The sequence below is a fragment of the Protomyctophum bolini genome, assembly GCF_963924005.1.
Source record: "Protomyctophum bolini genome assembly, chromosome: 16".
Classification (NCBI taxonomy): domain Eukaryota; kingdom Metazoa; phylum Chordata; class Actinopteri; order Myctophiformes; family Myctophidae; genus Protomyctophum; species Protomyctophum bolini.
This window is the reverse complement of record NC_137877.1, coordinates 15122766-15136202: the sequence shown is the minus strand read 5'-3', so window position 1 is coordinate 15136202 and position 13437 is coordinate 15122766. Positions and strand designations below refer to the sequence as shown.

Below are 13437 nucleotides of genomic sequence, written 5' to 3'. Positions count from 1 at the left end.
TTATTCAAGTGGTACTAAAAGGATAACACAAAAAGCCCAGATGGCCTTATTTCCATTGTAGTCCTGTTTAATCAGGAACACTAATGTTACTGATTACTGGTGGTGGCCACTGGTGGGATATAAGAATCCAACCTAAAAACTAACTCTCTCTCTCTCTCTCTCTCTCTCTCTCTCTCTCTCTCTCTCTAGTGTATCAGAGTTGTTGGACCTGTATGAGGAAGATCCTGAGGAGATCTTATATAATCTTGGTTTTGGCCGAGAGGAACCCGACCTGGCCTCTAAAGTTCCATCTCGTTTCTTCAGCAGCTCGTCTGGGGCCAGAGGCATCGACATCAAGGTAGACAGTACAGTACAATACTAGAAATGCACTCTGTTCAGCTGCCAACTTGCGCTTTGCACAGAAGTTGCCCTAGGCTACTTGCAGAGCACGCGACCTACTGCTGACTCCTGTCAACTTACTGTCCGCCCCTCTTTAAAATGACTTATATGTCTATATAACTCCCGTCCGAGGTATCCACTATAAGTAAGTAAGTAGCCTTGCCGAGCCATAGGAGCCTATCTCCTGATTATGTAGCGTGTGGCAGCTTGATGTACAAGTAAAAATACACAATCCCTAATTGGCCGAGTGATGCCACCGACATACACGTACGCAGCCGTAAACAGTACTTGCGCGCTCTGCTCACGCAAGTAACAATACAAGCGTGTGTCTTGAGTGTACATGGTTTGATGGGGTCAGATCAACATATGGAATGTCAGAACAGGGTGGCAGCGGGGCAGTATAGGGTTTGATGAGGACACAGGTAGCACCGGGCCTCAAATTTCGGGCCTGTTGAGAACCCTAGTTTTCGCCGGGCGCTGCTGCACTAATACATTTGGGGCGGGCCCGTCTAGAGTTTAAAGGGACAGGTATCGGTCAAAAGGGAGACTTGAAGAGGAAGGACGGGTAATCTGCGATCTACAGTCACAACAACCCAATACAATCAGTGAAGTCTAATCCAATACAACCTCAGCAGCTGGTCTGGAGCATAGGCATCAAGGTACGATAGTCAAGGCAGGAGGCATAGACATCAATGTACCATAGACCAGTGGTTCCCAAAGTGGGGTCCGGGACCCCCAGGAGTACTTGAGGGAGTTCCAGGGGGGGCCCAGCTAAATGATAATTTAGCTGGGCCTTATGGGTCCTTATGGGTCCATTTGTACGCTCTCAGAGTTAAATTAGCATTGATTTTACAATATAAATTGGGGGTCCCAGAGATAGAAATGCTATTAAATCGTGGTCCATAATGCATGTCAAACTGGGGGTCCTTGAAATTACACGGATTGAAAATCACTGCTAGAGCCATACAATACATACATACTTCTCTTATGGGGGTCCCTGGCATATCTTTTCAAATGTCTGCGGGTTAATTAGAGTCAATGTGGTGGTCCTTGACATGAAAAAGTTTGGGAACCACTGCCATTGACATCAAGGTACCAGTAGCCGAACAAGTGTGGTGACACTAGTTCTCAGTGTGTGACATTGTGTTTGTTTGCAGGTCTATCTGGGAGCTCAACTACAACGCATGGAGCTGGAAAACCCGAACTACGCCCTAACTAGTATGTACTGTCTAATACACACACTGTATTCTTAACTCTTTTTCCCCCCAAGTCCGTATATATACGTACAGTACGTCGACGCCATGTGGCGTCATATCCCGATAAGTCCGTATAGATATATACGTACCCCAACGTAGACTCCGTCTATATAATGGTTGATGCATATACGGAAGCCTTTAACATTGGTCCGGTTCAGGTTGTGCAAAACAGGAAAGGGCGCACACCAGTGTTGGTGAGGTGCTGGCCTAAGGCAGTAAATAACACACCAGTGTTGGTGAGGTGCTGGCCTAAGGCAGTAAATAACACACCAGTGTTGGTGAGGTGCTGGCCTAAGGCAGTAAATAACACACCAGTGTTGGTGAGGTGCTGGCCTAAGGCAGTAAATAACACACCAGTGTTGGTGAGGTGCTGGCCTAAGGCAGTAAATAACACACCAGTGTTGGTGAGGTGCTGGCCTAAGGCAGTAAATAACACACCAGTGTTGGTGAGGTGCTGGCCTAAGGCAGTAAATAACACACCAGTGTTGGTGAGGTGCTGGCCTAAGGCAGGAAATAAGTAAAAATGAGAAAAAGGCAGCACACGCGTAGCCACGATGCTGTATATTTATTGACAAGAATCCAACGTTTCAACCTAGGAGGTCTTCTTCAGGGAATGTCAGTGGCCTCCTGGTGGCGCTATAATAAGCCAATTTGGGGCATTTTGTTTCCACCTGTTGGTGGCGCTATAACAGGCCAATGTGAAAAGGGTGGGATATATCCCTCAGCCTAGTAGGAACGAGTAATATAAAAAAAAATGTTTTACAAAAGTCGGCCTCCTGGTGGCGCTATAACAGGCCGTTCTGGATAATTTGGGGCAGAGGTTCATCGTTGGTATCCAGGGAGTGTGTGTGCAACGTTTGGCATCGACAGGGTTAACGGTGCCGGAGATTAGCTGTTAACAAACGGATGGACGGACACAATCACACACGGACACAATCACACACACACGGACGGAGTGCAAAACATACTCTCTCCCCATGCCTTCGGCCTGGTGGAGACAATGAAATATGTTCTATTATTAAAGGTTTTTGAAGTGTACAAAATGTCTTTGAAGGCTGCCAGGACTGTGTGTGTGTGTGTGTGTGTGTGTGTGTCTCAGTGTCACTGCCTTAACAGAACCAGCTTTGTCCTGGCACGCGCACGCACGCACACACGCACACAAAGGACTGTTCTGCCAACTCTTTGAGTCGTATTTAAAGCTACAGTAGTGATAAACACCAACACGACATACACATGTAAACAGAACATGCACAGCATTTGAAACACAGATATGTGCGCGCACACACACACACACACACACACACACACACACAGCTCGGAAAGCAGTGGATCTGTACTGAGAATACTAACTGTGTGTGTGTGTGTGTGTGTGTGTGTGTGTGTGTGTGTGTGTGTGTGTGTGTGTGTGTGTGTGTGTTATGTAAGCACTGTCTCTTGGGGTGGATGGGAGAGAGAGAGAGAGAGAGAGAGTGTGAGAAAAAAAGGAACGATCGAAAGAAAATGTGTCATCAGCACTTCCTGTTTCATTTCCCATGATGCATTGGAGTCTGAGGTTTGACTGGCTATCGATTAATTCATTAATTAATTTTTGATATGCTGCTGACTGTTTATTAACCGTTTCCCCACCTTTCACATAAATCTACGTGTTTTGGATTAATCTGCATGGCCCAGCGTCAATCATGGCGATCTACTTGAATTGGTCTTTTATAAGCAGTGGTTCCCAAAGTCGGTTCGGGGACCCCCAGGGATCCTTGAGGGAGTTCCAGGGGGTCCCCAGCTAAATGATAGTTGGGAACCAAATGGACACTTATGGGACTGTAACTCAGAGAGTGTACAAATGGGTCCATTTGGTTCCATTTGTACACTCAGTGTTAAATTAATAGTGATTTTATACGTTGGGGTCCCAGTCCTATCAAATAGTTACGCTCAGCGCTCAGGGCGGAGATTAATCACAGGACGGAACATTAATTATCATAACCTAGCGCATCGCTCCACAGGCTGGGAGCGCCTGTTGGGCAACATTCAATGTCATTTCCGGTTGGGACGTCATCCAAAGTGATCCCCCCCCATTTTAGTGGATGAGATCAAAAATGTAAAATGTGAATGTGCTGTTTTGTGTCAGTGGTGCTCAACCTTTTTTCATGTCAAGGAGGACCATCAAGAAGTATATGTAATGATGACCCTAAGTGGTGATGAAGCACAACCGTTCAAATAATGTGTTCATAAAGGTGTCTACTATCACCTATTGATTTGTTCCAAGCCAACTCCCTTGAGAACCTTTGTGACTGCTTGATAGTTGGGGCACCGTTAACAACCTATATATGCTTTAAGTAGCATGTCACATTTATGATGATGGCTATGGTCGTTTTTAGCCCAAGGATTGTAGCAGAATTAAATGTTGAAATATTTGCCTGCATATAGGTTGTTATACCCCAACTTTCATCTGTCACAAAGTATAGAGTATAGTTGGAACAACTTGATAGGTGATAGTAGACACCTTTATGAACACCTGAAGAAAGCTGTTGGTGAGCATTTATTTTGCAGATTGGTCACACATTTGGCTAACTTTGTCTAACTAGAATGGCTTCTATTCACTGATTTATTCATCGACTATTGTATTAGAACCCCCTCTACTGGATAGTTGTGGTAATTAGAAATTACATCATTCAAACTGAGTAAAGCAGAAATCCAAATACCGGTAATCCAATGATTACTTTTGGTTTATTATACTTAAAAATAGGATCACATTGGCTGCTGAAATCAAACCCCAGACTTGACCAAGTACAACTAAAATGTCTGCTAATCTCTCTCTCTCTCTCTCTCTCTCTCTGTGTGTGTGTGTCTGCAGGTCGTTTCCGTCAGATCGAGGTGTTGACGACAGTAGCCAATGAGTTCTTCCAGCTGTACAGCCAGGTGTCTGGAAACCCGGTCCAGCGCATCGGCTCCAGAGACGGAGGTAACCAAAGCAGGCGATAACCCATCCACAAGCTCTCATGTGCTGTGACCATGTGTTGTGAGCATGTTGATCGGCAGAATCGTATTTAACGACAACAAAATTTTCTTTAATGGTGGCTCCGAGAGGCTAAATCTCATCAAATGGTGGTCTGTGGCTCAAATACCGAATTCATGATGGACCTTGATACGAAAAGGGTTGAAAACCACTGTCCTAACCTACTGGATGTTGTGTTGCTAGGAGGAGAGGACAGCCGAGGAGGAGATGAGAGGGGAGAGGAGAGAGGAGGAGAAGGAGGAGGAGAGATCAGGGGAGGTGGTGTTGAGGTGTCTCCTCTGAAGAGGAACAACTCTGCTCTGAACGTGGCGAGGATCCTGAAGAAATCCATCAGCAGGCACAACCTGCTGGGCCAGACCCCCCCGGTCACGCACACACCGGCCCCTACCCACACACACACAGGTAGGAACACATTTGAATTATTTTATTTGGATCTGCACAAGTGGCGTATACAGAATAGACCCAAACACTGGTCAGAATAAGGTTATAGATTATATGGTCCAACCAAGCTGCTGCACATGCTTAACACACAGAGGAAAAAGAAGAGAAAAAATAAATAAATATATATATATATATATAGCACATTGTTGACATACTATATACTTGATACTACTAGACAGGATGTTTGTTTTGGGTTTTTTTAAGCCACCTAGGGATAAATGAAACAACGCCTTCTCCAGACAGACAGACTGCCCATAGTAGCTGAGACAGAACAGTATTTAGCCAGCTTTTTTGCATTTGTTTTTAGCAATCCGCCCAATTGCAAACCCCTGAGCACAAGTTTATGGACATGGTCCAGACTTCCAAATACAAGGACAATAAGTCACACACAGCGGCCCCTACCCACACACACACACAGGTAGGACATACACGCACACACAGGTAGGACACACACACACACACACACACACACACACACACACACACACACACACACACACACACACACAGGTAGGACATGCGATCATGGGATCTTCAGTGTGTTTGTCCAGTCGTGGTGATTGACAGTCTAAACCCAACATTAACCTCAGTAAAATTATGCCTAAACCTAGCCTAACCTATTAATTGCAATGGGACGTTTATGTGATCATGCTTGTAACAACTCTACAACGCCCCCAGGAGGACACACCAACAACAACACCAACGTCGCCGGCCTGGTCAACGGTCACTCCGCCCACGTGGACGGCAGCAGCAGCAGCGCTGACGCTCACCACCGGGGGGCAGCGCTCCTCCGAAAGGACAGCTGCTGCCTCGCCACCGTCACCGAGGAGAGCAACGGCTTGTCCAGAGACGAGACGGACGACCTTACGGACCACAGGTAAAGAATGGGACGGACGGACGGACGGACAGCCATTCTAGACCAAAGTGGGGTCCAGGGACCCCCAGGGGTCAATTAACATTGATTTTACAATATAAATTGGGGTCCCAGAGATAGAAAAAAGCCATTAAATGGGGGTCCGTAGACTAATTCAGGTCAAAGCCGGGGGGTCCTTGAAATGAAAATGGTTGAAAATCACTGCCAGAGCCGTAAAAAAATCTTCTCTTATGGGGGTCCTTGGCATCTATTTTCTAATGAGTATAATTTTTGCGGTCCTTGAGATGAAAAAGTTTGGGAACCACTGCTCTTGGGAACCCCTTGCGTTTCCCTTCCCCAAAAATCAGGAAGCGAAAATCGGCTCTAGCCAATGTGAGCGTCGTATATATTTAAAAGTCTTCAGAAGCATTAATATTGTAACTGTGCAGTTGCGACGATTTAGTATTGAACCCCTAACATCGTCGTTTGTTCAGTGTACAGAAAAACCTCTAAAGATCAAAACATGAGAAATTGCATCTGAGCCAGTCTTGCCATAGACAAATATAAAGGCTAGGTGGCTCAAGGCACTGAAGGCAGAGTCTCTGACGTAGTTCACCCGGCGGCCATCTTGCTCAGGTGCTACAGTACAGTATGTTCTATGGCAGCTGAAACACAAATACTCATAACTCGCTCAAATATTGACGGATTTACAGTACAAACGGGTTGGTTTATTACAAACGTTATCAACATGGCTATGATTCAGGATGCTAATCTGCTTAATGTTATTTTTTGATATGAACGTCATATAAAATCATATACGGTACGTATGCGGACGTCTCTGACGTTTATAACAAACCAAACCGTTTGAAAATCGGTTGGAAATTGAGCTAATTATGGTTATTTAAAAAGTACATGTCCCATAGACACACTGTTATGCTGAACCCCAGTAAGATGGCCGCCACGTAACGACGTCGCTCTCCATTGGCCAGCAGCGCATGTGAGCAAACTAGTCTTTCTTAAATCTATCTATGAGTCTTGTAGCTTTTATTTTGGAGTGCCGCTTTTTCCACTTCTACAAATGCCTTCTAAATTGCTAAACATCCACTGACACACCAATAAACACACCCAGTCTACCACTGACACAAGACCAGCGAAACCAGTGATTCGTCTCGTTATTAAAAAGCTGACTCCCTACAGGCCAGAAGACATACTCGCCACTTCAGCAGCCAATGAGGAGGGGGAACCACAATCCGCCAGTCATACAGGGGATCGACCACTGTCGCCCAATCGGACGGACGATCAACCACGGTCGGCCAATGAGACCGTAGATCGGCCTCTCTCGGCCAATCAGACGGAGGAGATCAGACAGAGAGCTCCGCCCATGCTCCAAGTCCATCCTCATCTGATTCAGCTGCGCGCAGAGACTAAGGACTCCTTCGAGATGGAGGAGGTAAGCTGGAGGTCAAGGGTCATATGCTCATGCTCATCGCCGGACCGTCGAGTACGATTTATGCTTATCATCGTCGTGGCTGTGTGCCGAAAAACCCACCCCGAAGCTCAGTGTGTTTGTGTGTGTGTGTGTGTGTGTTTGTGTGTGTGTGTGTGTGCACGTCTGTCTCTAGCTGCTGAGTAATGAAGATGAGACACGCAGCGCCTCCAGAACCAGTGGTGAGTTTGACCCCTCCATCTCACACACTCTGACCTCAACCCCTGATCCTGAATCGCCACCGCCACACGATTACAAACAATGGCTTCTAACAGTTTTCTGAAAAACCTGTTTTTACAAAGCGGCAACATGACATCATGCTGTGATCTTTGCATCTTTTACATCTGCCCGTGTGAACGCAGTATAAGACCTATTGAACTGAGCTCCTTGGTGGATAGTTGTTGGCTAAATGGAAAATGCCTGTGTTCATTGCACTGAACTGTGTTCTAACGCACGCACGCACACACATACACATACACACACACACACACACACACACACACACACACACACACACACACACACACACACACACACACACACACACACACACACACACACACACACACACACTCCCACCCAAAGCTGTGTGTTCCAGACTGATGTCTGGGCTAATTGAAATTTTATTGCATAAGAAGTTAATTAATTTAATTTAGATCAAAGCCTTATGTAAGCCCAAACAGACAAACCATGCACTTCCAACATAATCATAAAGTCTTTGTACAGTAGCCGTCTGATTATTCCGCTTGGTTGTTATTTGTGGATAATAATATATTTCATTCTTTCTGTCTGTCTGTCTGTCTGTCTGTCTGTCTGTCTGTCTGCCTGTCTGTCTGTCTGTCTGTCTGTAACAGGGATGACGAGGACAACAAGCCAACAGTCTGACAGTAGTGGCTTTGCTGAGGACCCATCTACTGACTCCAACAGCTACCTCAAGGTGTGTGTGTGAAATGATTTCGGCTCGTCAGAAATTTTCAGTAGCACCGAAGAGACGACTTTAGGACGGTACCCGCCCCCCCGAACCTCAAATGACGTCAAATTGTAGGCTCTACAGAGCCGAACCGACTTTTATTCGGCTCTAAAATAGGAGTATGAATCGGCCCTAATGGAACCCAGAAACGGACCATAATAATGTTAGTGAATAATAGACAGCAATGTGTTGACAAACTAGTAGAGATCCACGATATTGACATTTTGACCCATATCCAATCTCGGGGCCTGACAAAACCACTTGAGTTAATGGGCCGTCCAACCCACCAGGTGCAGGACAGCAGCGACAGCTGCGACAGCGAGACCACCGTGACCTCGCACGCGTCACATGACGTGGTCACGCCGCTCGCCATGGACCATCCGGCGTTCGAGCGGCTGGCCGACACGGAGGAGGAGGAGGAGTCTGGGTCGGCAGCACAGGTGCATGATGGGACCCGTAGTTCTAAGGAGGAGAAGGAGGAGGAGGTGGCTCAGACCGGACAGTCTGAAACGCAGACCCAGATTATTGTATTTCATATTTATTTCTGCTTTGGCTCAATTTAGGTTTTAGTTTAGTTACATTTTTATTTTGTAAAATGTTAGAATTAGTCTTAGCGTTAGTTTTTTATTGTAATATTGATCAGACAGGGGCAAGATTCAACAAGGTTAGATTTTTTTTAAGCAGATCTACAAGCTCACAACATTTTGCTATGGTTTTTTACACTACGTTTTTTTACACTAGTTTTCTCTATTTTTTTTCCTTAGTTTTGTAAACACACAATACAGTTTCAGTTGGTTATCATTTATTTTGTTCCTTCTTAAAGGAGAATTCCATGCTAGAAGGCTTTTTTACCTTTACCTTTCTTTGTAGTTGTTACGTCCCCACCAAAGAGGTCCAGATGTTTTTTTGTGCAAAAACTCCTTATTGGCTATTTCCCCTACCATAAGCGCTCATTGAATTGCATTGAATTGAATGGGTCTATGGGGTGCTAATTCGCTTATTTCCATCGAAATAAGTAGTAAAGTGTGCCGCTTGGGATATTATTTACATTATAAAGAGAGGCTATATAAAAAAAAAATATATATATATATATATATATGAGCGATGGAAATAATCGAATTAGCACCCCATAGCCCCATTCAATTCCCATTCGATGCAATTTATGTAGGACTTATGGTAGGGGAAATAGCCAATAAGGAGCTTTTGCACAAAATAACACCTTGACCTCTTTGGTGGGGACGTAACAACCACAAAGAAAGGTAAGAAAGCCTTTTAGTATGGAATTCTCCTTTAACGGTCCGATTCCTTAACGGTTCCCTTTAACGATTCCTATATGGGGGTTCAAAGTGAACAGTTACAGGTCTGTAACTCTGAGAGAGTACAAATGGAACCAAATGTATACTCTCAGAGTTATGGTGGCCCTTGAAACGGACGTTTAAGGTCAAGTTTAGTCGCAAAATGCCACCATAGACCACCATAGCCGTAAAGCACTTACTTTGAAGAGCCACCTGCAGCTCATTTGGTGACGGACGGTCTTTAATTTCCAGGGCACACGCTAGACACTTTAGTTTTTGTCAGAAGCGCTAAAACAGTACCGCCGATTCCTTCGGATTTCAGATCCAACCCTGAATTACTTGACTTAAAGCTTGTTGCTCTTTGGGGAGCAGAGGTCAGTCATGAATTTCTTCCAGCTGCTTCGGTATTGGGCGAGATGTTCTTTCGTAAGATTATAAATCCTACATGGCTTTTGCTTAATTATAACCACACCCCGCTTCTGTGGACAACGCGGAAGTGCCTCTCGCTTACGACAACTACAGACTGTTTTTTTGGTCAATAAAGAATAGTTTTTGCCTGCGACAGAGGTGAACTTGAGCCACGTGAGGCACCATCGCGCGAACTAAAGCTGTGCTGAAGGTTTGCGAAGTTCGATTGATTGAGCCGACTCGGTACCGTTGGAGTTGCGACCCGATATGCACAGAATAGTAAATCAATCATGTTCTGGTGAGAGCGTTTGCACGGACTGCCACTCAAAGTGGCTACTGGCCCAAGCCATGTCGCTGTTCTTTCCCAACCCTAGTTGTCACTGTTTGGTTGCAGGCCTCCCAGGTGGAAGGTTCCAGTCCCTCAGCGCTGCTGGTCCACCAGGCTCTGGAGGAGGAGGTGGAGGGTTCCACTCCCTCAGCCCTGCTGGTCCACCAGGCTCTGGAGGAGGAGGTGGAGGGTTCCACTCCCTCAGCCCTGCTGGTCCACCAGGCTCTGGAGGAGGAGGTGGAGGGTTCCACTCCCTCAGCCCTGCTGGTCCACCAGGCTCTGGAGGAGGAGGTGGAGGGTTCCACTCCCTCAGCCCTGCTGGTCCACCAGGCTCTGGAGGAGGAGGTGGAGGGTTCCACTCCCTCAGCCCTGCTGGTCCACCAGGCTCTGGAGGAGGAGGTGGAGGGTTCCACTCCCTCAGCCTTGCTGGTCCACCAGGCTCTGGAGGAGGAGGTGGAGGGTTCCACTCCCTCAGCCCTGCTGGTCCACCAGGCTCTGGAGGAGGAGGTGGAGGGTTCCACTCCCTCAGCCCTGCTGGTCCACCAGGCTCTGGAGGAGGAGGTGGAGGGTTCCACTCCCTCAGCCCTGCTGGTCCACCAGGCTCTGGAGGAGGAGGTGGAGGGTTCCACTCCCTCAGCCTTGCTGGTCCACCAGGCTCTGGAGCGAGCCAAGCGCTACCACAGCTCCGTGACGCTCCACCTGCCAGGAAGAGGAAGAGGCAGAACGCCCACTCTGAGGAGGTCCATGTCTCTGCCTTCCTCCCCTTCCCCCCCCTGTCCGTCCAGGTAAGGCCTGTCACCATTACATCACTTTAACTTTAACCCATTAAGACCCGAGGATGATTCTACAAAACGGTTTTCTGAAAAAAATCGTATGTTGCTATATCAGTAGTCCTCAAACGTTTTCACGCAAAGGACCCCAAAATGATATGTATGTGGCTGCCGACCCCACATCTCAAAATATTTTGTTCCAGGGACACTCCATCACCCCCCCGCCCCCCCCCAGCCCAGAAGCAAAGATTTAAAATATTATATATTCAAAGAAGAACACATTTTTACGATTTTTTTCTTTTCTTTTTTTCTTTTCGGGCAAATAGGCATGCCCTTGGGGCAAGTAGAACATGACCTTTATGTTAACCCCTGATTAAATCAGTTATTGGAATTATTTGATTGTTAACCAAAAACGTGATATTTGTGCCAACCCCGCCTCCAGGATGGTGTCCTCTCTCAGCATCCAGGTGGGGAGGGGCTCGTCTGCCAGTGGCTCCGCCTCACCGTCAACCAATCATCTCTCTACACTCGTCATAAACCCTGCCTCTTCTCAGGCCGCCGTCCAATCGTCATCATCCGAGCCGTCGCACGGGGAGGTGACTCCCACGCGCGTCCCCGTCCTCCCCAAGTCCCACCTCACGCGGAGGAGGCACCTCATGCGGTCGTCCTATTCGCTGCAGAGCTCCAGCCCGCCGACGCCGCCTCCCCCCTTCGGTTGGCTGGAGGAGAGGCCGCTGGGAGGCCCCGCCCACTTCTGGAGCACCCAGAGCGTCCCCAATCTGTCCAGTCAGAGTCAGCCCGGCCGGTTGCATCATCACCACCACCCCACAGCCAGTCAACATCGCCACCCCGTTTGGAATTCAAACTCGGGGCTGCCAACGTGCGATCCCTTTCACTCCGCCTGGGACCCCCAAACTAGTAGTCCTCATCACCCCCACCCTGACTCCACGGGGCAACAACACCTCCCCGGCCCTTACTACACCCATCCCCCCTACTACACGTCACCTCACCACCAGTCCTTACCCAACCAGTTGTGCTGTCCCCAGCACGGCTTCCTCCACCAGCCTACAACTCCCACTCACCACGGCAGCCTCTCCAACCTGGAGCAGCCTCACCATCAGGCCTATGTTGGTAATAATCAGCCATTGCCATACCACCAGGCTCCTTATACCTCACCGTGCGCTGGGTGCCATGCTTATGGATGGCACGCCTACCCTGCCTTCCACCTACCGGCACCGCACAGCCACTACCCCCACCCCGTTTCTACCCCCGGACAGGGCCTGTACCCTGGGCAGGGTTCTACTTCAGCCCCAGGACAAGGTCTCTATCCTGGGCAGAGTTCTACTCTATGCCCAGTACAAGGCCTCTATCCTGGGCAGGGTTCTACTTCAGCCCCAGGACAAGGCCTCTACCCTGTGCAGGGTTCTACTCTAGGCCCAGGACAAGGCCTCTATCCTGGGCAGGGTTCTACTTCAGCCCCAGGACAAGGCCTCTACCCTGGGCAGGGTTCTACTCTAAGCCCAGGACAAGGCTTCTACCCTGTGCAGGGTTCTACTCTAGGCCCAGGACAAGGCCTCTACCCTGGGCAGGGTTCTACTTCAGCCCCAGGACAAGGCCTCTACCCTGGGCAGGGTTCTACTTCAGCCCCAGGACAAGGCCTCTACCCTGGGCAGAGTTCTACTCTAGGCCCAGGACAAGGCCTCTACCCTGGGCAGGGTTCTACTCTAGGCCCAGGACAAGGCCTCTACCCTGGCCAGGGTTCTACTCTAGGCCCAGGACAAGGCCTCTACCCTGGGCAGGGTTCTACTTCAGCCCCAGGACAAGGCCTCTACCCTGGGCAGAGTTCTACTCTAGGCCCAGGACAAGGCCTCTATCCTGGGCAGGGTTCTACTTCAGCCCCAGGCTTAGCTCCAAGTACAGAGATGCAGCTGAGGCGAGTTCTGCACGACATCAGAGGAGTAGTTCAGAATCTGCACCAGCAGGTTAGTAAACAGAACATGCTGAAGAAAGGACGCCGTTATGTGAATAGCGTGATTCTATCCTTATTATCTACTCAGGCTTACCGGTATGTGAACACCCCAGACAGTTTTTAAGTTGCTTCAGTCAGTCAGTATTTCGATATGTGATATTAATTTTAGCTGCCCCGCCCCCTTCCTATACTCATTATAACTTAAAACTCAATTTTAATCATGATATGATAGATTCATCAAACACACCGCCCTATTTTCTGTTGACTGATGAT

At 47.9% G+C, this 13437-nt stretch overlaps 1 protein-coding gene across 1 annotated transcript in view; it reads left to right on the top strand.

Moving 5' to 3' along the window:
• The window catches only part of itprid2 (ITPR interacting domain containing 2), a 52007-nt gene that overhangs the window by 28317 nt on the left and 10253 nt on the right, over positions 1 to 13437 (top strand). Inside the window, exons 10-20 of the mRNA XM_080785920.1 lie at positions 190 to 337; positions 1536 to 1596; positions 4483 to 4590; positions 4828 to 5046; positions 5764 to 5962; positions 7136 to 7388; positions 7561 to 7606; positions 8279 to 8361; positions 8685 to 8915; positions 10492 to 11210; positions 11638 to 13177. Coding sequence (XP_080642046.1) covers positions 190 to 337; positions 1536 to 1596; positions 4483 to 4590; positions 4828 to 5046; positions 5764 to 5962; positions 7136 to 7388; positions 7561 to 7606; positions 8279 to 8361; positions 8685 to 8915; positions 10492 to 11210; positions 11638 to 13177 — 3607 coding nt within the window. The remainder of the gene's footprint in view (positions 1 to 189; positions 338 to 1535; positions 1597 to 4482; positions 4591 to 4827; positions 5047 to 5763; positions 5963 to 7135; positions 7389 to 7560; positions 7607 to 8278; positions 8362 to 8684; positions 8916 to 10491; positions 11211 to 11637; positions 13178 to 13437) is intronic.